General features: G+C 39.6%; 1 protein-coding gene across 1 annotated transcript in view; it reads right to left on the minus strand.

Annotated features, from left to right (window-relative positions):
• Positions 1–22,064, minus strand: part of gpc5a (glypican 5a) — a 134,960-nt gene extending 112,896 nt beyond the window's left edge. Inside the window, exons 1-2 of the mRNA XM_042334104.1 lie at positions 22,034–22,064; positions 20,404–21,098 (exon numbers count right to left, since the gene is read on the minus strand). Coding sequence (XP_042190038.1) covers positions 20,404–21,098; positions 22,034–22,064 — 726 coding nt within the window. The remainder of the gene's footprint in view (positions 1–20,403; positions 21,099–22,033) is intronic.
• Between the last annotated feature and the right edge of the window lie 5,098 nt (positions 22,065–27,162).

A 27,162-nucleotide genomic window follows, 5' to 3' on the forward strand; every position in this document is an offset into this window, starting at 1 on the left:
TGGCACTCCACTAGTCACATCCCGCCAATCTGAAAAGGACCCGTTTATCCCTACTCTTTGTTTCCTACCCATTAACCATTCCCCAATCCACGTTAATATGCTCCCCCCAATTCCATGGGCCCTTATCTTTTGGACTAACCTTTTGTGTGGCACTTTATCGAATGCCTTCTGGAAGTCCAAATGGACCACATCCACTGATTCACCCTTATCGAGTTTACTCGAAATATCCTCAAGAAATTCTATGAGATTTGTCAAACATGACTTCCCTTTTGTAAAGCCATGTTGACTTGGCCTAATTATATTGTGCTCCCCTAAATACCGCACTACCACATCCTTAATCAACAATTCTAACATTTTTCCTATCACTGATGTGAGACTAACTGGCCTATAGTTCCCCATCTTTTCCTTTCCACCTTTTTTAAATAGTGGTGTGACATTTGCGATCTTCCAATCCAAAGCTGAATGTTCGATACACAGAATACTCAGAAGAATACTCAGCCCACACTATTAGTTGTAGATCCAAACATGAATGAGAGTTCTCATGCACTGAAGAATATTTGGTCGTTACCATTTCCTGGACCACCCTTAGATCTAATGACCTTTCAAAATGATTTAAGCAATTCAGTGCAGTCAGTTAAATAGTATGCACAGTTACAGTTTAGCCACCAGCTGTTTATATGAAGCAACTGGATCAAAGAATAGAGATCGTGTAAGATGCCCACTTAGAATTGGCCTCTGACAAGGTTTCTTTTTTACCTGCTCTTTCAAGTATTTCAGTGCTGCATACATGGATCTCCACTCTAACCCACTAATGAGTTGCTGCAGTTGTTGTACACAGCATACACTGACCACAGATGGATAGATAATTCACATAGCTCCCCACCCGGTCTTTGAGGTATGTGTAAATAAAACCAGCTGGGCAAATTTGTATGCCAAGGCAATTCCAATGAGCTCAGTGTGGTTATAACCAGGATTTTGAGGTCCGATAGAACACATTACAGACAAAGGTCCATTGTTGAGACTTTGTTCAGTGTTGCATTCATGACTTTGGAAATTGTGGCAGCTGAAATACACAAAGTAGTCAGAAATACCAGAAACACCGAAACAGTAAAATTGGGATTTCTACCCTCTAATCAAAACATTTATTTTACTTGATATTTAATAATAAAAAACTGATTTTGATCATGTGAGACCTTTCTAGAAAAAAGATTTTACTGTCACAGTGTTTATGGCAAGTACTCCGCATTGCAATGATGTTACTGATTACATGTATAGTGTAGTTGTGATACACATGGAGTCCTCTAGCTTATTGGTTAGAGCACTCGGCTCGCAAGCGAGAGACCTGGGTTTGATTCCCAGCAGGATGAAATGTTTGGCAAGTTTCCTTACTCCATGCGCCTCTGTTTACCGAGCAGTAAGTAGGAACCCCACTGTTAGTTGATTGGTAGATCACTTTTCTGGGGACAAAAATTTCTTAAAATAAAATTAGTCATTCCTTTTTGTGGCACACTGCTGTGCACTTGGCTGCCGCGTTTCGCCCACAAAATATACTGTCAATTCACTTTACAGTATACTCTGTGAAGTGCTTTGAGACGTCTCGAAGACGTGATAAGGTGTTATATCAACTGCAAGAATTATTATTATTATCCATCTGGAACTCTGAAAATATGTTTCCAATTACCAGTTACTGCAGGTTCTCTGTACTATAAACACTAGAATATGTGATACGTAACAAGCTGTAAATTATCAATAAATATCCATAATAATAATCATAATCCTTTTATTTGATATCCACCAGAATATCAAAACACATCAGGAGGAGGTATCAAAGGGTTTCACAGGATATACTCTAAAGTCTAGCGACTGTATTTTCCAGTTGAATGTGGCAACAAATTTGTACATAGGAATGTCCCAAAAAACAGCAATCTGCCTCTTTTGAATATTCTGCAACAAGAAGAGGGAATTGAAGCAATGCTGCATCTCTTGAGTACAGGAATGCTAAGGAATGACATGGAGGGAACAGACTTCGAAAAGTAAAAAACAATTTTCTGTATTGAGTTATGAAGCATTCATGAAATCATTTACTTGTGTTTATTATTTATTAGGCATCATCAAATTGCAATTTTTATATCAAGTCATTTGAATAATGATGCCTATTGTACAGTATTCATATCCACATTACACACCTGCAATATTTAAGACTATTTAATTTCTAAAAAAGAAACTGGTAAAATTACTTAAATGAATGAAAAATTAAGAAATAGTAGTTCTCATGGTTGAAATGACTGCTTTTCACCAACTCCTCTGGAATCACATTCTTTGATAATCCCACATATATTCTGTTGCAAATGTATTGTCAATTTAAAATTACTTTTATTCTAGCGATCAATGTTAACTTTTCATCGACAAAATAAATTTAAGTGAAAGAAATATGACTTTTAAGCGAGGCATAAGAGTCCAGGATATATATTGCGGAAAACTCTAAAATGGTTAACTTCTCAAGACTTTTCTATCTGACAGCATGATGACTTAAGTGGTTGTGACAAGTTAAGCCAGGGTTAAGTTATGAGGAGTTCACTGTATATCTGCTGAAACATGATTGTCAGCTCTATTGCACAGATATATGCTGTCTTGACATCAGAAATAGGTGAGAAATTAAGTTGTCAGCCAAGCCAGTTTAAATAGAATAGCTCATTGAACCAAAGCATTAGAATCAATTGTCTCCACTCTGCATTTGTCAGAATGGATTAGTTCATAGTGCAAACAGATTTGTTTTCTTTAAAAATTATGTTAAATGCCTTAAAGAACAGTTATTCCAAAAAAGTGTAAGACATATGTATTACTAAGATATACATCACAGTTTTACTGCCATTGCATTACTTGTAAAAAACTTAAGTCTTATTTTTGGAAGTTTTCCAAAATGACACTGGGTTCAAATGCAAGATATTCACAACAAGAATTGTAAATATTGAATGCTGGCAGAAATTGGATGTGTGTCAGGCTGATCCATGGGACCACCACTCCAAAATATCCACTCCAGCGCATGCTGGAGATGATCCATTAGAGAGATGCTCCTGTCAGTCATTGCGACACTCATTATTTACAACTCCTGCTGCAAATACAGTGAAACTCGCAGAAGTCTTATCTGTACCCATCGTGTATTCGCCTATGTTATATATGCACTGAGTCCCATTCAATTTCCTGTCAAATTCCCTTAAATTTATCTGGACCAGTCGTATTAACCACCGCATAACTCAGAATGCCACTTCTGCACTTCCTCAACCACCTGCCTCAAATGGAACACCCCACACGGGCACCCCAACGCTCTCCATGCCATCCCTCGCGGGAGCAAAACATCAATGTCATCACACACTGAGAGAGGACAGAGCGTCATCTGATCTTGTGGTGAGAAAGGGGGAAGGGATTGCCCGATCATGTAGAGAGCGAAGAGGACCCATTAATGCACACGTACTTACTGGCCTTGAACAGCATGCACAGTGTTCCATGTGAAACAATTGTAGGAATCTATTTCCCGAACTATCACCATATGCACACTTACCAACTGCAATACGCAGTACAGAATAGTGAACAAGTACAGAAAGTGAGGTTTTGACCAGTTATTATGGCATCAGGCAATGCATATATCCCAACTAAATACAAATTAGATTTATATTCTATTAAAACAGTTCTATTTTGAAACGTGTTTGGTTGTGCTATTTACTGTACAGTACTTGGTTTGTGCACATGAGGTACAGTACTGTGCAGTAGTGTATATGGAAGGAATGGGCTTCAATATGCATGGGTTAAAGATGGTACAGAAACCTTGCCAGTACAGTAGTTGTGTATTTGTTATGTGTTAGTCATATAAAATCTGACTTATACATAACTTTGCAGCAGTCATATATGATACAGCTTATGCAAGTTTGCCGTTACTATACTTTGCACAACTCATATTAAATGTCATGGTCCCAACTGATACGGCATATATGCACTTTACCAAATAGTGCTTGCCCCCCATATGGGATTAATGTATTGAAAAAAGCTGCAGATTACATGTGAAGAATGTCCAGTTTACATCCCAAACTCAGGGAACTGTACACTAATACAGCCTAAATTCTTCAGTTAGCTGATCAACAAGAAAATTATTCAAAAATATTTAAATGCTATGGAAACTGCAGTGAAATGTTACCATCTGGGGCATAAATGCAATGCTAATAGAATTCAACCAATGGCAGGCATAACTGTCATAATAATCAGCATGTCTACTTCAGTTATTACAAGCTATTAGATATGAATCCAGCATCTGATGAACTCACTCAAATGACTCCCTCCATCTCGATTTTGACTGAGTATATTGGTTATATAGTTTGCCTTCATTCACATTTTTGTGTGAATTCTTTCAGTGTTGTTTTGTGTTCATCGCGCTTATCTCAGAATTAATTACACATCTCATATATTGGGGATCAGTGAATCTATGAATCTACAAGTGTTAGAATCTTTGTACTATACCCAACAGCCACAAAAAACACATAATAATAATAATAATAATAATCCTTGCATTTGATATAGCGCTTTTCACGTCGGGAGGACGTCCCAAAGCGCTTCACAGAATAGACTGTAAAGTGAATTGACTGTATATTTGTGGGCAAACGCGGCAGCCAATTGCGCACAGCAATGTCCCACAAACAGTCGTAGATTGAAAATGACCAATTTATTATTGTTTTGTTTTGGAGGGATTATTATTAGGCGTGTGGAGTAAGGAAACTTGCCCAAGGTTTCGCCCTGACTGGAATTGAACTCAGGTCTCTCACTTGCAAAGCGAGTGCTCTAACCACTGAGCTACAGGACTCCACATCAAATGAACTCTAAATTAAATATAAATGTTAACTATGCAGTGGCAGCAAATAGCAGCTGAAATGGTGACAAATTCTATAAAATTCTTATCCAGATATTGCTGAAGAACAAATTGGTCAAATTCAGAAAGTGATTGTTCAAAAGGTCTTAGGCCCAAAATTTGATGTCGTCTCAGCCTTTAAGTTTTAAAATTTAAGAATTGTGGAAAATTCAATTCAATCTTTATTTTGTAGGCTGGTTCTTCTTGAGAACGGTGGAAGACCGAACACCAAAAGGAAACTGAAGTTAAAAATCTTTCAAACAAAATGCCAGAAGTCACTCTCTACTCATACACGGAATCCTCTCAAGATAATATTCAGCTACTAGTTATGCTGACTATTCATGCATAAGATATTAGAGCAACATAACATGGGTGTCAGTGCTATTACACAGATGCTCTGCCATCAGGACTCGGTGAGAAATTAATTGGCAATGAAATCAGTTTAAACAGAATTATTTGTTCAACCAAAGCAACTTTAACCAATATTTGTTGTTTAATCTAATCAGTCTTGGATTTAACTCATGCTGTACATTTTTATTCACTTACTGTTAATACTTATAATCCAAGACATACACTGTAGCCAGGAATTTAATGATACAAGCAACTGGAACTATTCTAAAGCCCAAATACTTCACAACAACAACAAATTACACTTGTATAGCGCCCTTCACGTTGGAAAGACATCCCAGGGCGCTGGACAATCAGGGAATTTGGACCGAAGCTGGGAATTGGGGTCAAAAGGGCTGGAGGGCAGACGGGACTTGAAGGAGGCAAGAGAGGGGGTAAGGCAAAGGGATTGCGGGATAGAGTTCCAAAGTCTGGGGGCAGAGATGCTGAATGCCCGACCGCCAATGGTGGGGTGGGAAGTGCGGAGTACCTGAAGCAGTCCAGTGTCCACTGAGTGGAGGGAGTGGACAGGCTGATATGGGGTTATGAGGTCAGAGAGGTAGGCAGGAGCAAGACCATGGAGGGCCTTGAAGGTAAGACAAGGGTTTTGTACTCGATTCTCGGAGGAATGGGGAGCCAGTGAAGCCGAGCAAGAATGGGAGTGATAGATTCCCAGAGTCTGATGAAGAATTCTGAATAATCTGTATCTTATAGAGGGAAGAGATTGGAAAGTCCAGTGAGGTGAAGAGTGCAGCCATGAATAGCGATAGTGTCTGTGGCTGAGGTGAGGAGGCGCTGCCAGGACACAAGCAGGAGGCCCTCTGTCTTGCCAATGTTGAGCTGGAGGAAGTTGGCTCTTGTCCGGTACTTGATGTCAGACAGAAGATTAGCCAGTACATCAACAGTCCTGGAGTTGAGGGTGGAGGCGTCGAGATAGAGTTGGGCATTATCTGCATACGTGTGGAAATTTACCCCATGCCTGCGGATGACATCACCGAGCTGGTGCATGTATAGATCGAAGAGGAGGGGACCGAGGACAGAGCCCTGAGGGACACCACACATGATAGTGCAGGGGCTAGAGGAGAAGCCGTTGGTGACCGCAATATACAGGGCAGGCAAGAACAGAACCATTCAAGTGTAGGTGAGGGGAGGTGGTGAAGAATAGAGGTGTCAATAGTATCGAAAGCAGCCAAGAGGTCGAGAAGCCGAGAAGACAGAGAGAGCCCTGGTCGCAGGTGGACAGAATGTCATTTGCCATTTTGACCAGTGCTGTTTCTGTGCTGTGACCGGCACGAAACCCAGATTCAAGGGGTTCATGGAGGGAATGCTGGGAGAGGAAAGAACGATGCTGGGAAGTGACGACTCGTTCCATGACATTTGATACAAAAGGAAGGTTTGAATTGGAGAGGAAAGATGGGTCAAGGGAAGGCTTTTTGAGGGTAGGGGTGATGACAGCTGTCTTTAGGGGGATGGGTACACTACCAGTGGACAGGGAGAGGTTAACAAGATCTGTTAGTAGGGGGGCAAGGAGGTGTAGCTGGAAGGTGAGGAGAGGGGTAGGGATGGGGTCAAAGGAGCAGGTGGTGGGTTTCATACAGGAAATAATGGAGGTGAGCGAAGAGAGGGAGACTGGGTCAAATGTGTGGAGGGAAGGATGGGGGGGGGGGTGGTGGTGCTGGAAGGAGAGTGGGAGGTGGGGGTGAGGTTCAGGACTTCCTTTTCTTTGTCCACTTTTTAGACCACTCTTTCCTGAGAGATCTCCAGCTGCAGCTAAACATCCTATCCTGCTGGAAAACAGAACTGTAAAAAATTGTAAAACATTTAAAACAAATTCTGAACACAGGCTAAAATAAATGAAAAGTAATTGAACCAAAAAGTAATTAAAGTTTTTCCAACCTGTGTAATCCTCATCCAAAACAACAAGGTAAATTCCTGGCTTGTTATCAAATACAAAACCTCAAGCTCTGCGCCCAGAATCAAATCATTGAAACTTCTAAAACTCACCGTACCAGAACTTCGCAATCTATTAAATTTCATCGCACATATTACAGAGTGGCTAGATGTTTCCACATTCAGTTTCTGGATTCACAAACAAACAAGATGTCAAAGTTTTAAAATTACAACTCGTATACAGTCCAAATCCCAGTTAGGATCTATCAATGCAAGTGTAATCTTTAGTTTTCCCTAAGTAAGGCATCTTCAATTAAGATAAACCAGAATCTGACCTTTTACTCCACACCTACCATTCTGTTATTTATTGCGGTTCCAATGTTTCAATGAAGCCTTATAATTTCTCTTAACACAAGGTCAGTAAATCATGGTTGTTTTAAAAAGATATTTTTACGATATTATCTATTGCACATTGTGTTGAGACAACTGAATGACTACAATTGACTGGAAATATAAATTACCCATCTTAATAAATAAAGGATGATTTCAAGTCCGATATAACTATTTTAAAATACAAATAATTTATATATTTTATCATTTTTGTTTGTTATGGTCTAACAAAATATTAACCTAATAGTGCAACAAGAAAAACAACAACAGGATTACATTTATATAGCGCCTTTCACCTCGGGAGGACATTCCAAGGTGCTGGACAGTGTACAGCATTTCAGACCCGAGCTGGGGTCAGGTGGGGAGAAGGGAGGGGAGGGGAAGGGGGGTGGTCGATGGCATGGTCGAAGAGGAGGGTCTTGAAGCGGGATATCAAATGCAAGGATTATTATTATTATTAATTAATATGAGTGTTTTCACACTCAAATTGCTTTTTCACAGTTGTAATGCATATCATCACTTGTATTATTCAAAGTATATAAAATATATGCCACAAGTAGCTAGAGGCAAGGACCATTTAAAAGGTAATTGGCTAAATATTTTTGAGGAATATAAAAGGCAATTGTATCAAAGCAAAGAACTGGAATTAGAATTGTTGGCTGCAGTTGAGTTAGATAGGCTCCATGGCTTCCTTTGTATTGTAATGTCTACAAATCCATATGCAGTCATGTTATGTGTTCCTGATAATGAATTCTGCAAATTTAATTTTCATCTTTAAATTTGCACATTGTTACAAAAAAGGGAACTTCACTCAAAAATGAAAGTGCAACATGTTTTTCACACAATACATTGTATTTTATAAGGATGTTAATTATCCTGTGAATATTTCACTGAGCAAAAAAAATCATCACAGCTTGAGTCAACAGAATTAGAAACCGATATCAATCCTTGCTATTCTGGAATGCAGTGGTCCATATAAGCGTTTGCTATATTCCCTACAGCCTTTTTTAAACATTTACAGTACACCACACTCTGCTTGGTGTTTTCAAAATTATTAGTAAAATGTGCTAATTAATGTCAATGTAGATTGAGCACTCCGAGAAACTATCCTGCATGAAATTCAAATTGATGTTATAGTAGATGTTCCAGATGTTTCACTCATCCAGAAAATCTAACTCCCAATCTAGTTTTGTTTGCAAATTTAACGACCTCTCACTGGGTCTGTGAATCCAGGTTATTAATATACACAAAGAACAGGAGGGGTCCCAGAACAGACCTTTAAAAATAGTCTGCTTAATACCGCTCCCCAGCCCCCATTTTGACCCAGAACTCCTAACCGTGACCCCGGTTTCTTTTGCCAATTTTAAATCTATGTCCATGTCTTACCATTGTTTGAGAAGGAGTCTCTCATATGGAACTTTGTGATACGTCTTTTGAAAGGCCGAGTTCTCTGTCAAATAACTTCCCACAGTTAATTTGTAACTTCACTGCTGAAAGTCAATGAGGTTGGTCAAAATTTGAACCCATGAGCTCATGTGGGCTATCATTTATTAGATTTTTATAATCTCCCCAAACCATTATTTTTATAATCCTGTAAAATGTCATCTAGCCACTTGTGCAATTGCTTTTCACGTAAGAACTGTTCCTCATCTCTTCTTAACAGATTCAGTGTTCTGAAATGACCTTACCAAATCTGCAGTAGTATTTCATTTTTGAACACTTATTACTATAACTGAACTTGCCAACAACTAGTCAGGATTAATATTAGCTTGAAAAAAAGATTATAATCAGACCAAGCTGCTTGGTATCCTCCAACACAGCACTGTTTGCAATGAATTCAACACATGTATTCACTGGATACTCACTGAATCAAAACAAGGCTGCCACAACTGCTTGCCAACCTTTTCTTACAAGCTCTAAATTGAAACATATTCAGCAAGAAGTAGAATTTTACACACTCGTGAGACATTCTCATACTATAATGCTGTAAAAGCAATCTCTCCTGCAATAGATTTAGTTTTGCTAGAAATCCACAAAATTTAATTTATCAGACTAGAAAATGCCAGAGCTGGGAACTGGGGTTTAATATTTCATGTACTCACTGCCTGAGATTTCATGCAAAATTCATTTTACCAGAAAACATCAGCTACTCAGGGTGCATGCAAAATATTAATTAGACATCAATTTTTATTTGACCAAAATTATCGTGCAATGTCTTTGCCTGATGCAAACCAAGCATTTCTTAAAAATCTATTACAAATTAATTCTCCTTTGAATAAACTCTAATCTTCTTTATTAATCCAGATGTGTGCTATACATTGCTATGCATCAAGAGCTAAGAATTTTGCCTACAACTTTTTCTGAAGCATGTTTGTTTCACTATCAGGGGTTGGGTTGTCAGCACTTGGAATGCAACAGGTTTTCATTCTGGCACCCAGTGTCACCATTGAGTACTCACATAGAATGGTTAAACACGAGTGAACATTGTGCCTTAATCTCAATATCAGAAGTGATTTCCCACTCCAACGTCAGGAGTTTAAAGTATGGGATTGGTAAAGGAATGTGTAAATTGAATTCTAGTACTAACCAGATGGGTAACACATCAACTCAACTGCAAAGCAATCTTCTTCTGACAAGGTTGTATGCTAACCTTCTGTTATCAGTTTAGTGGTTTTTCCATTCTTCCATTTCATATTCAGCCGATAATGTCAAATCATCTTGAGGCGCTTCAGTTAATTACTGTCAAGTACAGTGACTGTATTTTTGTCAGGCATCATTTTGAGCAGAACAGCCATGAAATAAATACCCAATTTATCTGGAGCATCATTAGCCAGGACACAGGGAGAAACAACATTCTCATTTCAAACAGCGTCAGTGTATCATAATCGAACAGTCCAAGCTCTGTTCAACATTTCGTCTAAAAGACCTCAGTCTATCATCTCATCTGAAAAAACACTACAGTGCCAACCAAAACTATGAGCTCATGTCCCGACATGGAGCTTGAAACCACAAGCAGCTTTTAAATCAGAAGTTAAGTCACTTGCATTTTATAATTTCATCAGTGCATTATTCATAATATTTATTTTACAAGCCTCCAATTTTATATTCATTTGGGTGTCCTTGACTCTTGTTCTTCACTTTCCTGGCAAGAATGATGCCTTTATGTACAAATAACTCAATTATTTTACATCTCAAAAGTTGAATTAATCATTGAAGAGTAAAGTCAAGCTGAGAGGAGCTCCTGCTTTTCTTTTTTGCTTTCATGGAATTCTGTTGGAAATGTTAGAGATGGAATGATAATAGCGCTCGGGATTGGATTTCTCACTATACTGACAGGATAGGAGTTTGCTATTTCAAAGGGAGGATTTATAATTTATTTCTAACAATCGCGGTAGAACTTTTGAGGAATTTAACTAGATTTTCCTTCTCTAAGCCCACAGGGATTCCATAAGCATGCTAGTTATCTCCCTATATTGTTTCTTGCATCTAACATTTTCTTCCATTTGTATTGACCAGTGTTGCACGTTTGCTCTCAAGTATTGCAACATGGCCAATTTATTTGATTTGATAAAACATATCCATTGTATTTCAAACTGGGCCAGTGATTAACCAATGTACATATTTTGAGATTCACAAGAATAAGGCTCTGCAATTTAGTGATTTAGTGATTCAAGGGTATGTTACTAAATTGTACTGAATGATCATTAAAAGTGGTCACAGGCTGAAAACTGAAATTTATCACCATAATAATAATGATAATAATCCTTGCATTTGATAGAATACCTTAGTGATGTCCTCCTGATGTGAAAGGTGCTATACAAATGTAATTTGTTGTTGTTATATCGTTGAGACATCTCAAAGTACTTCACAGGATATACAGTAAAGTGGTTTCATTGTGTGCTTTGTGCAGGAAACGCAGCAGCCAGTTTGCTCACAGCAGTTTCCCACCAACTGGAGAGAATGAAAAAAAAATTATTCGGGGATTGTTGACCAGGACACCAGAGAAACTCCCTTCTCTCCCTTCGAGTAGCACCATGGGATCTTTAATGTCCACCTGAACAGTCAGATACGACCTTGGTTTAACGTCTCATCCAAAGGATGACACCTCCGACACTGCAACACTCCTCCAGCACGGCACTGAAGTGCCAGTTTAGGCAATGTGATTCCAAATCCCGTCTGAACCCACAACCTTCTGACTCAGAGTTAAGAGCGCTACTGCTGCACCAGGTTGACACACGGCCATAATAAATGTGCTAGCTTTAGAACTATCAAATGTGCCCTAAAACCACAATGCAGTGTGAACTCATTTAAAAATTACAAATAGAAACATTAACTGACATAACATCAACATAAAATAACAACTTTACACACAGATGCAAAGCTGTACTCTTTGTTGCTGTAAACAAATTATGAAATTTATGTATTATGCATATCGTGCCTGGCTTACTTGAAGATTACAAAGATCTGACATTTCATCAGTTAAGACTTGCTCATGAAGAAAGAGCCTTATTCAGTGATAGCCACGGACAGATTATAAATATTCTGTTTCAGATTCTCTCCTGATAGCTGTTGAATTAGGCAGCATAGGGGCCTGGAAACATTATCTACATCATCAGATAACAGAAAATAAAAACAAAAGGTGTGAAAGACCTTCTCTACCAAGTAATGCAAACATGCAAATAAGTTCCACAAACTATAGATTTGTCCACGAGATAGCATCATGCAGAAGTCAAACTTGTAGGCATACTGCAACCATTCTATTCATCCTTTACATGCAAACAGACAAAATATTGATGTGGGAAGCAAGAAAGGCAATGGGCAGCCTTGTATTCCTTGGAGACCCAGCCCCATACCTATTGGAATAGCCCACAATGTGCAGCCAAATACTAAGCTGTGGGTGGTTACACCCCATCCAGTTCCCCCAACAATTGCAGAAGGATGATCTCTGTATGCAGGTGTGTGTGTGTGCAAAGCATCATATTCACACATTCTATTGTCAATTAGTATGTATAGATGCAATATTACAAATAGCAACTTAAGTCCAACACTGAAATGCAATTATATAATCTATTGATATTCTGGTCATAAACTTTGCAATATATGGACGTTAAAACTGAGTTTGATTCCTAAATGTGGAATGTACTTCTTTATTAATATATAAGAGTATAACAAGTCCAGGAGGTGAGATTGTTGGATGCCAGTCTGACTTACTTGGCAACACTCTAACCTCTGGATCAGAAGATTTCGGGATTTAAGCTCCACACTATGATTGCAACTGAAGCTAGTCTCCCGCTCCTTTCCAAGGTCTTCGAACGAGTTGTTGCTTCCCAACTTCGCTATTTCCTCTCCCGCCATTCCCTTCACGAACCCCTCCAATCGGGTTTCTGTGCCATCCACAGCACAGGAACAGCTCTGGTCAAAGTGATAAATGACATTTTGTTCATCTGTCCATCTCGTCCAGGGCTCCCTTTGTCTCCTTGTCCTCCTTGATCTCTCGGCTGCCTTCAATACCATTGACCACTCTGTCCTCCTCCACCGTCTCTCCTCTCAACTCAACCTTCATGGTTCTGTCCTTGAATGGTTCCGATCCTACCTCTCACACCGTCTCCACTTCATCACCAAAAGTGGTTTCTCCTCTAGCCCCCACACCGTCTCGTGCGGAGTTCCTCAGGGTTCTGTCCTTGGTTCCCTCCTTTTCAATATCTACATGCTCCCTCTTGGTGACATCATCCGCCAACATGGGGCCAACTTCCATATGTATGTGGATGGCAGCCAGCTATATCTCTCTGCTTCCACCCTCTGGAACTCCATCCCGTAGTCCCTCCACTTCACCCCTTCCCTTGCCTCCTTCAAGACTCGTCTCAAGACCCTCCTCTTCGACTGTGCCTTTGATCACCCTCCTTCCCCCCCTACCCTCCACTTTTCCTGATCCCAACCCTCAGCTCGGATCCGAAACACTGATTGCCCAGCACCTTGGGATGTCCTCCCGATGTGAAGGCACTATACAAATGCAATTTTGTTGTTGTTGTTATTGTAGTCTGACACTCCACTTCAGTACCGAGGGAATTCTGCATTAGTGGACTTGCTGTCCTTGCAAAGATTGATTCGCCAAAGCATTATATAAAACGGTTATAATAACACTCCACATATCTAGGAAAATTATGTTTTCCGAACGTGCAAATCTGTTTTGAATCATGTGTTCAGACCTATAATTTAAAGATTACTAAACGTTTGCTGTGGGACAGTAGAAATCTAAGGGTGGAATATTTCCCAAATTGAAACATTAAAAATGTAAGAGAAGTTTAGCAGATTATTGTTATTTCCCATTTGCATAGACCATCTTGCACTTAAAATAATAACTTACATTTGATATAGCACGTCAGGATATCTCAAAGTACTTCACATGTTGTACTGTAAAATATAATGATTGGATTTTTGTAGGCAAATGCGGCAGCCAATTTTGCACCCAGCAATGGCTCACATGAAGTTAATGTCTATTTTATCTGGAGGCCAGGATATTGGGAGAAACTCCCCTCTCTTTGCAAATTTTGCCATGCATCTTTAACATCCCTCTGAACAGGCAGATGGGACTCTGGTTTGACAGCTCATGTGAAGGACAGCATCTCCAACCATGTAGTACATCCCCCGCACTGCATTGGAGTGTTAGACTATGAGTTCCAAGTCCCAATGTGAGGCTTGAATCCACAAACATTTGACTCAGAGGCGTGATTTCTGTCAACTGAGCCAAGTCTGACAATAAAAGTATAATTTTACTACACCAGGCTCTCCACTAAAATGTTCCTAAAAAATCCAAATTTACAACTGGAAGTATGAGCTTGAGGCATCTTAGTACTAGCAGCAATGCACATATGTTGCTCCCCCCACAATTGACTTATTTGTAATTCCTTTAAAACTCCAGTAAATAAAGCTTAATATTTCCTCTATGTTGGCATAATGTCACAGCAGCCATTCCTTGCCCACTGTACCTCTTGATCATTAACTCAATGATTTAAACATTGTGACTGGTCACATTGAAGATATGTTGATGGCATTACAACTTCCAAAACAACCAAAGTGCAGAATGCTAGCTTTCAAAGTGACCTAGTGATTGAGTCCTGAAGCTCAGTGGTGAGAGCACTCGCTTTGCAAGCGAGAGACCTGAGTTCAATTCCAGGCAGGGCAAAACCTTGGGCAAGTTTCCTTACTCCACATGCCAAATAATAATCCTTCCAAAACAAAAAACAAAAATAAATTGTTCATTTTCAATCCACGACTGTTTTGTGGGACATTGCTCTGCGCAATTGGCTGCCGCGTTCGCCCACAAATATACAGTCAATTCACTTTACAGTATATTCCGTGAAGCGCTTTGGGACGTCCTCCCGACGTGAAAAGCGCTATATCAAATGCAAGGATTATTATTATTATTGCAGGATTAACAGGAGCAGAGTGGGAAGAATCCCTGCTCCCAGTGACTGGTCTGCACTTCTAAGTCCTACTGATGAACAAGGCTGGCTGAGCTGTCATCGGCAATGCCCTGGATTTACAGACTTGCACCATCATAGAGGATTGACTCAATTATGACATTCCATTCTCAGGCACATGGACTTTGGAGCCAGTTAAGATCCATGGAGACTCTGTTTACCTACAAAGATGATAGTTTAAGATACATATTAAACGCAACTGAAGAATATTTAAATTAAATTTTTCAAAATAACTGGCGATATGGATGAGGAGTCACTAAAACAGATAACATTTGTGCCACAACTGCATGCCCATTCTTTTAATGTTACTGCTGATTTTGCTACTTTGCCACCTGGACACATTTCAATTGGCCCAGAACCAGTTATACCAAAATACAAGGATGTTTTTCTGCCTTAGAATTAAGGCTCTTAGCACTGTTATTTGTCATGAAATACCTTCAGCTAGCCGTGTTGATGTTGACCGATAGGAACTGCACCCAAATAATGCCCTTTCGACATAATCACAGGTCAGCACCTTAGCAAACGGAATAAGGCTCACGACTCTTGACAAACATACCAGGTCAGCACCAATTCCGCTGTGCAACATAATGTGTAAAACTGTAACAGAATGACGTAGCAAGCATGAAATGGGCTTTTCATGTAGAAGGCAGCAGAATCGATCTGCACCTGCCTCGCTACATGCCAGGAAACAGGCCTGGGAGGCAATAACAGGACAGCAGAGTGCAGTACCTACCAGCAGAAAGACTTGGCAGGATGTCTGAGAAAGTTTACATTACATGAAGTTGACATTTAAAAAAAGTATTCTAAAAAAATTTAGGAGGAACTACTTCATGCACAGCGTAATGAGAATGTGGACCTCGCTGCCTAAAGTGGTGGTTGAATCAAATAGTGTAGATGCATTGAAAGAGAGCTAGAATAACCCATGAGAGAGAAGAGAATAGAAATGCACTCTTTCAGTTTACGTTCTATTATTTACCGGGGCTTGTGTGATGTGGGTTTCACTAGCACTGTACTGTTCATGCACAGCACCATTTCTACTTTTAAAATTGGCTCTGTGTAGTGCAGATCATTGTCAAAATTAGATTGCGAATGTTGACCCCTAAATTGCTTGCAGATGCATTTGGTTCAAGCACACATCACTTGTAACATGAATAACTTCTTTAATTCAGAAAAAAATTAATACGCAAAATTATGACAAATTTCTCAGAGAACCGCCACCGTTGGGCTTTTCACCGTAACTGCCACTGCCTTGATTCTGTAACATGAAATGCAAGATGTTGACTTACTGGTGCCCATCTGTTTCAGCAAGACAACTTCAGAGGCAGTATTATACTAATTATACTGCCTGGGTTCCCCCAGTATTTGAAATTGATTAAGGCTATTGGAAAGAATCTTAAGTCTTTATTAACAAGCCAACTATAATTATAACTAGCATCCAACAATTTGCATGAATTGTTCTGGCTGTAAACTATTGCATGTAAGCAGTTCCATATGTAAGGCACACATTAATCAGAAACTGTCTTCCTGCTTAATGCTACCATTCATTTCAATGCATCAGATTTACATTTCCAATATGCCAGACTTTCTTCCAAGTAGTAAATGCATCCACAAAATTAAGTAACAGCCAAGTACGCATTTAATGCTGGTAATAAGTAGTCAACTACTGTACTGAAATGATTGATGTATCTCCTTTTGTCTGCTGCACTATATTTCACATAATTAGGCTAAAAGCCAGGTTTTCAAGTGTAAAATTCTAAAGGAGAACTGCAACCATCTATTATTAATGATGATAAGCCTTGATTTGATAAAGCACCTATCAACCTTAAAATGTCCCAAAGAGCTTCACAAGTAAATGCTGTAAAATGTAGTGACTGTTTATTTGTAGACAAAAGTGGCAAAACGAATTTGTCTTTCATCCATTTGATGAACAATTACTCACAGTTAAGGCTGATCCCACAGTCGTTTAACTCAAGTCTATACTGGCACTCCAATACAATGTTGGAGGAGATGCCCTTTTTTAGATGAGACGTTAAACTGAGGACCAGTCTACCTGTTCAGGAAGACGTTAAAGATCTCAAGGCACTATTTGATAAGAGAAGAGAGTTTCACCTGGTCTCCTGGCCACCAATCCCCCAGATAAAATTGTTTTTTTACTTCATGACTGTTTATGGACATTGCTGTGCGCAAATTGGCTACAAATACACAATAACTACACTTCATGATAAAATCACGTGAAGCGCTTTAAGGCAACACCAACAACTTGCATATATATAGCACCCTCCATGCCAGGCAGCACTCAGAGCTGTGATGATGGAGCCTGATGCTGAACCAGGGGAAGGGGAAGGTGACCACAGGCACGGTTGAAGAGGAAGGTCTTCAGGCGCAACCTGAAAATGGGCAAAGAAGGGACAAGGTGAAGGGATTGATGGATGGAGGGAGTTCCATAGCTTCAGGGCATAGTGGCTGAAGGAACGGCCGCCAATGATGGAGGGGAGGATTTGAGGGACAAAGAAGAGGCTGGAGCCAGTAGAGTGGAGGCAGCAGGTAGTGCTGTGAGGAGAGAGGTTGGAGAGATAGGGGGGTGCCAAGACGTGGAGGGATTTAAACACTAGAGATGTCCTTTGACATGATAAGACAACAACAGCAACAACAACTTGCATTTATATAGCACACTTCACAGGAGTTAGTCCATGGAGTGCTTATATCAAAGGTGTTATAACACAAGCAAGTATTATCAATTTAACTAAACTGTATCAACACAAATATTTTGACTGAGGTAAGTTTATATTAATGTTTTGATCACTGCACAAGACAATGTAATAGTTTCCAATAATAGTGTTTTACTGAAAGTGGAGATATTGGGCATGTGAATATTTAAGTGCTGAGCAAGAATGGCAATTTATTCATGCGCAGGGCAGATCAGTCACAGAGGTTGGGGATTCTTCCCGCTTGGCTCCAGTTAACCCTCTAAACTAAAAATGTAATGGGTTGAGTGGTCCTGACTGGGCAAGCAGTGGGCAGACCTCCAGAGAGTGTTTTCAATGTTAAGCTACATTAACCTCGCCAGTACCATAACACACACTCTGGGGCCAGAAACCAGGTACTGCACTTTCAACGAGCTTGGAATCCACAGTGGATCCACGATCTGAAGGAACCTATGCTCTACCAAGGAAGTTCTAATGGGGTTGTCCTGTACATTTCTAGATGAGATGAACAGAGAAGATCCCTCCAGAGTAAGCACTCAGTCCCCCAAAAATATAATTTCTCATACTTATATGGAACTCTTAGTAGTTTGGTTTAGATACTCTTTAAGTGTGCATGGCGATGGGCTTACATGCGTGTCACCCAAATAAAAACACACTTTAGAATAAACTGCAAGAACTCTGGTTCCCAACTGTTGTGCTGAGCTAAAGTGTGATGAACAAGTCTGACCTCCTTATCTGATAATAATGTTAAAATCTTCATACAGCCATGCAACAAGCTCATCTGCCATCAATGCAAAATAAATTGATAAAACCTGCAATAGCTGAGAACAGAAACACAAAACTTGGTTATTTTTTCTGTTCAGTGAATCACAAATGTCTTGAAGAACATACCATAGTTTACACATTTGCTGAATGCTGAAATTAATCTGCTACCATACTGAACAAACAATATTCAAGCCTTTTCTTCATCTACTTGGCTACCAATAAAACAAAAGGCATAATAGAAGGTTCGAGAAAAATAGGCATTCTATGTGCAGTCTTCTGAAAAGCCTCAATATAAAGATATCACTGTCCCTTTCTGCTGAAAGAAAAAGAACAACTTTGAAGATAAATCCAAAATGGATTGCTGTTAGATGACAGTTTCAAATTGAATTATATTAATGAGAACCTTGAAACAGAAATATTGGAGTTGAATAAGGTGACTTCAGGAATAATAACCTCGCAAAAATCTGGTAATTGCCATCATTTTAAAAGGAGATTGTGAAATGAATTTTCTCACATGTCTATTTCTCCAGCTCAATTTTGCTTAAAAAATGATTATGTGGGTTATCCACATTGAATTTCACCAAGTTCCATTAACTTCCACACCTTAAGCAACCAGTTAACAGAGAAGTATATGCTACTGAACTGCCCTCACATATAAATCAGCCATGATCTTATCGAATGGCGGGGCAGGCTCGAGGGGCCGAACTGCTCCTAATTCTTAAGTTCTTATGTTCTTGTAAAATATGCTTTGATCTTGTAGGAATTCTGGTTGGAACCTTTCCTCCTAACATTGTGGCTGAGGTAATATATCCAGAATCCATTCTCCCCATTCGTGATCTTCTCTACAAAACTAGGATGCTATAATCTTTATCTTGCTGAGTCTAATTAGACACATCAAATTATAGTAATTATATTCATTGGAAAAAAGTTTTCCATATATCTTAAAAATAACAAGCATGGTCGTTTGAAGGTCAAACTGATGCAGTATTATTAACATAACATTAAACTGAGACAGTCGAAAATTAATCAATAAAAGTAAATAAAACTAACAATATACTTTGCTTGATAGCTCCTAAATCTGCACATATTAACTTTAGAAAAGAACATCTGCTTTATTGGGATGGCAGGAATGTTAACTCATTGGTGACTTTTACTCAAATTTTAGCAGTAAAAATATTAAGAGATGTAGGGAAAAAACTAGAATGTGAAATGGGGATAATAATGCAGGTAGTAGGCAACTGAGATGATGAGCTAGGTGATCTCCTTCTGTGTGAAAAAGTCTACTGTTATGAATGATTTGAGACAATTCAATTTGATTTATGATGTACATTAGGTTACTGCTAAAACAGATATCTTTAGAACTCTGAAACGTTTAATCTTATCTTTTATTTTGTCTGCTTAACAGGCTAAAACATAGGAGGAAGAAGTGGTGTAAATATTAGCAATGTTATTTTACTGTGAAAATGTCTAAGCTTCAAACAATAATCTATGTGTTGAATTACATGGATTGATCCTCTTTGTTCAAGCACTCCAGGATGCTACCCTGTTTGAGGGGCGCTATATAATGCAAGTTGTTGTCGTTATTCTCCTAACGTTAGTGTTCACAGGCAGATGGAAAATTGGACAGCAGAGCAACAAATGTGTCCATCAACTATTCCACAGAATGCTTAGACTGTATCACAAAGAAATGTTTAACAATAATAAATATTAAAGTGACATATGCAAACATAGTTTAACACAGTTTGGAGAGGGGGCGTTTCTCTAATCTCTAAGGTCCCTCAAAACATAATTCTAAATTATTCTAACTTAGTGTTAATACGAGATTTATTATGAATCGCCACACATTAGCATCTTTAGCACATTAAACTGGAAACAAATTGTAAGAACTTACCATTGCTGACAACTTCGGCCCGTTGATTTGTGCATTCATAATAGCATCATTCACCAGTGAATGGAGATTGAACAAAACTTGCTCTATGTCATAAGCTCCATGTATTCCATTTGACAATTCCTCCAATGACCGAATGTACTCCCGCCAGTGTAGATCAATTTCTGCCATGTTAGCCAGGCACCCTCTCATCACATTCAGGCAATACCCCATACATGGTTTCCTGTTAGTCAGACCTTGGCAGTGGGAACAATACTGCATCTTCAATAACCCCCTGCTGCATTCTTTGGTATATTGCAAATGATCAGTCGTGTTAATAACTTCAATTCCTAAATTTAAAGCCTGCAAGAAAACATGACTGGCCATCAGTGATTTGGACATTTGACTTATTATTGACTTGGGAAGGTGACCAAAGGGATTTAAGTCCTTTCTTGCCATCCGCACACATTCAGCAAAGTCCAAGGCGATGTCAGTGAGAGCAGGATTGATTAGATGATTGTAGACCAAAGGAAAGAGACTGTCAAAAAATCTATTAACAAACTCATCAACATTTATCTCTGAGCCAAATACAAAAAGTGCAACATCGGTGAAGAATTCTCGAATTGGTGCAGCTGTCTGAAAGGCCATGTTCCGGTATGTCGTTCTGAACAGAGTATTTGTGTTGTTCTCCGCATGACGAATGACATTTTGAAATGTTTCTGTAATTAAATGAGAGGCAAGTAAATCATTCTGTTGCTCATACTTTCAAAATGGTACTAATTTTTAAGATGATAATTTCTCCTGCTTTTTAATCGAAGACACAATGTTTTATTTGCTTAGCGAACAGTAGAGGAGAATTACATAAAATGACATTGAATTACACAGCATATACAGCACAGAAACAGACCATTTGGCCCAACTGGTCTACGCTGGCGTTTGTGCTCCACTTGAGCTTCCTCCTTCCCTTTCTCAATTAAGCCTATCAGTATTCCCTTCTACTCCATTCTCCCTCATGTACTTACCTAGCTTCCCCTTAAATGCATCTATGCTATTCGCCTCAACTACTCCTCGTGGTAGCAAGTTCCACATTCCCACAACTCTCTGGGTAAAGAAGTTTCTTCTGACTTCCCTATTTAATTTATTGGTGACTATTTTATATTTATGGCCCCTGGTTTTGACAAGTGGAAACATCTTCTCTATGTCTACCCTATCCAAATCTTTCATAATTTTAAAGACCTCTAATGGGTCACCCCTCACCCTTCTCTCTTGAAGAGATAAGAGTCCAAGCATGTTCAGCCTTTCCTGATAGGTATATAACCTTGCAGTTCCAGTATCATCCTTGTGAAAATTGCAGAACAAAACTCTCCAAAAACAAGCTGAATTTCTCTTAGCTTTGCTTTATTTTAATTAGAATTCAAAGTACTTAAAAACAAAATACATTACACTTTCCTGATGCAAGACTGGGTACTCCTGGAAATATAACTGATAAATAATGATAAAATCCACTTTTTTTTAGTCCAGTATAACTGAGAAGTAGAATCAATTTGGGGGGTTTTAAAGCAAAATTAAACTAACTTGATCTTATTTTTTAATGAAAAATTGCATAAGGCTACCAGAGCTTTGTACACCTACAGCATATTGCTCCATCTACAACCATCATCTTTGTCTCCTTTCTGCAGCTTCATTTAGCGATGCTGTGGGTTGAAAAGGGGTGTCATGTTAACCCTCCTTCCACACACAAACTGTTGGTGAAAACATCAAGGTATAAAAAAAAGTTTCACCACCAGAAAAAGATGTCTACACATCCAAGAGCTAGCAGACGTGATGGTCTGATTCTGCTCTGTAGAAAACCTTTGATTCACTACAGCTGGAACTCTGAAAACAGAGGTGCAAAATTGACTGTGTCCAACACAATTCTTAGATTTTTTTAATTTATTAAAAGTATCAACTGTTTTGTTGCAGTTATTTGCACCCCAATATGAAAATTTCCCAGTGACAAAGGACCTGAGAAATCGACTCCTTGACGATTGTTTAACTTAATAATAATAATCCTTGCATTTGATATAGCGCTTTTCACGTCGGGAGGACATCCCAAAGCGCTTCACAGAATATACTGTAAAGTGAATTGACTGTATATTTGAGGGCGAACGCGGCAGCCAATTGCGCACAGCAATGTCCCACAAACAGTCGTAGATTGAAAATGACCAATTTATTATTGTTTTTAGTTTTGGAGGGATTATTATTAGGCGTGTGGAGTAAGGAAACTTGCCCAAGGTTTCGCCCTGACCTGCCTGGAAATGAACTCAGGTCTCTCGCTTGCAAAGCGAGTGCTCTAACCACTGAGCTACAGGACTCCACAAAACTTGCTCGAGAACCCCTCTATCAAGTATAAGAGAGTGATCTCTAGCTGTGAGATTCCATCCACAGTGTATGGAAGGTCTTGGTCTCCATTTGGCACTTTGCCACAGGAATAGTGATGAGTCCGGAACTCAAAAAGGAGGTAAACCATCAGAGGGGTGGACAAAGAATGTTTTAAATATCACTAGCATTTATTTCCATTTGTTTCTTTGACATCAGGCTTTAATACTGGTCAGGAAAAGAGTTTTATTCTATGGTATAGACTTAATGATGCACAGCAATGGTGTTTTATGCAAGCTGGAAAAGGGATGATCCAAAGAATGCATGGGCCTCTCAGTGCTGAGCAAGGTCTGATATTCTTGCGTAGGTTCACCCAATTGTACAAAAATGTGTCTGAGCATTGCCTCACTCTATTCCATGTAACTCATCATCATTGAAAATCTGAAAAGGCAACTATTCTATCTTTGGGTGAATAATAAACCTTGCATTTGATGTTGTGCTATATCGCATCTAAATGCTTTAATAAGATATAATTGTAAAGTGTAATGAGTGAATTTGTAGGCTAACATGGCAGCCAATTTGCACACAGCAAAGTCTCACAAACATCCAGGCAATTTTGTCTGGAGTCTAAAATTGGTGGCCAAGATATGGAGAAAAAGTCCCATCACTTTCGAATGGTGCCATGATTACTTTCATATCCACCTGAACAGGTAGACAGGACCTTGGTGTTAACTCATCTGAAGGATGGCACCTCCAATAATGCAGCAACCTCCCCTCACTCAAAGGCCTCAACTCAGGACTTGATCCCACAACCTTCTAACCCAGAAGTGAGAGTGCTGCCATCTGAGCCAGGCTTACGCACAAAGAATATGTACTGGATTCATGATAATAAGATTCTTGGAACTAAGTGAAGCCCAAAGTGTAAGCTGCTTACAAGTTGAACTTTTATAAAGAAAATTTAGAAAGCACTCACTATATGTGTATAATGAAACAATTCACGTCATCAATACACTTTGAAATAAAACTGCATTAAAATAGAGTAATTCTTTCCGAATGAAAGCTGGGTACCTGAAGACATTGCTCAACAATAAAAAGCGTACATTATTGAAGCCATCATGCCACACATTAAATTGTAAATAGTGCTCACCCTATCATTCATTATTACTTTAAATTGTAGTTGAACAGCTTTAACCTAATCTGAAGTAAATAGCTGAGTTTTCACAAACAGTAGCTCTAACCCTTTCCCTCAACATCAAAAACGTTTAGCCAGTAGTCAGGTACTTAGTGCAGTCAGCTTCATGCATTGTGCTTTGTGGTGTGACCCTGTCATAACCTCCCTATGGCTAGATCCACATCAGAACAGGCTACTTGCAAATGTGGGGGCCCAAGCAAGGGCAGAATAACGTGTGAAGATTGTGATGGGAGACCAGGCTGAAGTTTATAATCACTTTCTTTAAATGTTAACAAGTACATTTTCTTACAGCGTTTTCATGAGAATCACCAAAGTTTTTTAACAAGCCTATCTTGTTAAGGCAACTCTACTAGCTACAAGGAAACTTCTAATAGTGCCAGGATTAATATTTGTGATAACAGCTTCTAGTGTTCAGTTTCCCTGCATTTCAGATATTTTTTTGTGAATGTAAATAAATGGTCATCAAGTTGTCAAAACCTCTCAAAGCACTTCACTGGTAATTTCTATTAAGTACAATGTCTGGGACTTCGGGGACAAAAGGTTGCAACTATTTTAAGCATATTAAAGTCCCACAGATCAACCATTAACCATAAAGTTAATGATCATTTTATTTTGGTGATTGTTAGCCAGGATAAATCTCATATTTTCAAGTAGTGCTTTGGGACCCACCAGGAAACAGGCCAACGGGACATTGGTTAATCATCTCATTCAAAAAAAAACACCATTTTACAAAGCAGACCTCCCACCAGCACGGTACTGAGTATTAATCTGGACAATAAGTACAAATTCCAACATGAGGCTTAAACACACAACCTTTAGAGGCAAAGGAGCCATCATCAAGGCCAAGTTACTAACACTAGAGGATACGGGCCGGGGCGGGCGATGGGTCAGACTGGGAGAAGCAGATATGTTGCACAGAACTTGAATTCTCCCTTGTGAGAAAATACTTCCAGGTGATAACACAAATGGGAATTCGTCACTGTCAGTTATGATGCCCACAGAGTAAAATCTACCTTGTATGAACACCAGGAATGTATGTGTGTGGGGGGCAGTACTCACATCCTAGCATCATGAATAAAATCAGGAGATAAATAAACTGTGTGCCGTTGCTATGCCGTACACTACATTCCTGAAGGCTGTTTTTGTCTTAATCTACCTCCACCACCCCCCAAAATTGTCAGGAAACAATTAGGATATAGTCACTAACTTGCCACATTATATAAAGCAGTGTTATGTTATAATTGTATTTCTGCATTTTTTAACTAAAAAACACAGGAAACATTTGTTATGTGGACTCTTCAAGCTGCAGTGACCCACCAGTTGCTAAAGGATTAATATGCAAATTTCGCACAGCAGATGGTTGAAAAGCCACAAGCAAATATGTAATCGGTTGCATTTATACCATGCATTTTGATGTCAGATATCAAAAATTAATATCACGCTTATCAGTATCATAGCCAAGGTTTGCATCATATGAAAATATAATGCAGCATACAGTATTAAAATATTTTAAAGTTCTCGTCACTTTCTTTGCCAGCCATCTCAGTTAATATTGGGGTCTCTGAAAATGAAGGGGATTTTTTGTTCTTATTCTTGTCTTTCCCTTATTTTACTGTCACAGACGCAGAGGAGATGGGCAACCAAGGGATGGGCAACAAGCTGTTTTGACCTTTGATTCCGAGCAGTACATGCTTCACTTTATCAATTTGTCAACCAATACAGTCCTCATCCTCTGTATCCGGGCATAGTGAAGTATTGTACTGAAACAAATTGCACCCAATTAACAATACTCTTTCATTGAGACAAATCTAATTGTCACAGCTGTAATTGTTCAATACTTTCACACAAGTCTGCTGATATTTGTCAAGTGTTTTCATTCAGGAATACTAAATGACCTTGCTATCAAAATCACTTCTCATCGTTACTGTGAGATTTCAGCTGAATGTTCAAAAAGAGGGTTGGTCAGCTCAGATGTGATAACAACAAGATTACATTTGTATAGCGCCTTTCACGTCGGGAGGATGTCCCAAGGCGCTGGACAGTGTACAGCATTTCAGACCTGAGCTGGGGACAAGGGGGGGAGAGGAGGGGAAGGAGGCTGGCCGATGGCATGGTCAAAGAGAAGGGTTTTGAGGCAGGACTTGAAGGAGGCTAAGGAGAGGGTGAGGCGGACTGATTGGGGAATGGATTTCCAGAGGTTGGGGGCAGAGTGGCTGAAGGCTCTCCTGCCAATGGTGGGGCGGGTGGGTCGGGGGACGTGGAGCAGGCCAGAGCCGGCTGAGCAGAGGGAGCGGGCGGGCTGGTAGGAGGTTAGGAGGTCACAGAGGTAGGGTGAGGTGAGGCCATGGAGGACTTTATAGGTGAGGACCAGGATCTTGAACTGGATCCTCTGAAGGATAGGGAGCCAATGGAATCGGGCGAGAGTGGGGGAGATGGGGTCACGGAGTTTGGTGCAGGAGAGGACACGGGCTGCAGAGTTCTGGATTATCTGCAGCCTGTGGAGGGAGGAGTTGGGAAGGCCAACAAGCAGGGCATTTGCATAGTCGAGCCTGATGAAGGCATGACCGTAAGCATGGTCAAAAATGGTCTTCAGGTGGGACCTGAAAAAGGCAAGAGAGGGGGCAAGGTGGAGGGATTGAGGGAGAGTGTTCCAGAGTTTTGCAGCACAGTGGCTGAATACGAGGCCTCCAATGGTGGGGCGGAGGATGCGAAGGACAAGCAGGAGGCCGGTGCCAGTCAAGTGGAGGCGCCAAGTGGTGGATTGGGGAGTGAGGAGGTTGGAGAGATAGGGAAGTGCCAGGGAGTGAAGGGATTTGAACACAAGTGTGAGAATCTTGAAGTTGATCCGTTTGGTGATGGGAAGCCCATGGAGAATATCAATCAATAAGCATCATATTCTCAAAGCATTAATGTACTGTCACTCATCTAAACTACATAAAATGTTGGAACTTAAATTACAAACTTTGGTCACTAGATGTGCATTACATTGCAGTCCGCAGTACAACCTATCAGTGCTCTCACTGTCTGCCACTGAATACATTCCAGATCGAATGATGTACAGTAAAACTCACACAAATTATAGCATATGGGACCATACTATTTAATATCATTTACACAAAATCCGAGTTGCATGCAAACCGTATGAGTCGTACAAAATCCGATTTAATCAATAATGTACACTGTGCATGCATCATTCGATGCAGTCGGTAAGTGCGCATGCGATGAAGGGTCAA

This window comes from Callorhinchus milii, unplaced genomic scaffold (genome assembly GCF_018977255.1).
Source record: "Callorhinchus milii isolate IMCB2004 unplaced genomic scaffold, IMCB_Cmil_1.0 Scaffold4, whole genome shotgun sequence".
Classification (NCBI taxonomy): domain Eukaryota; kingdom Metazoa; phylum Chordata; class Chondrichthyes; order Chimaeriformes; family Callorhinchidae; genus Callorhinchus; species Callorhinchus milii.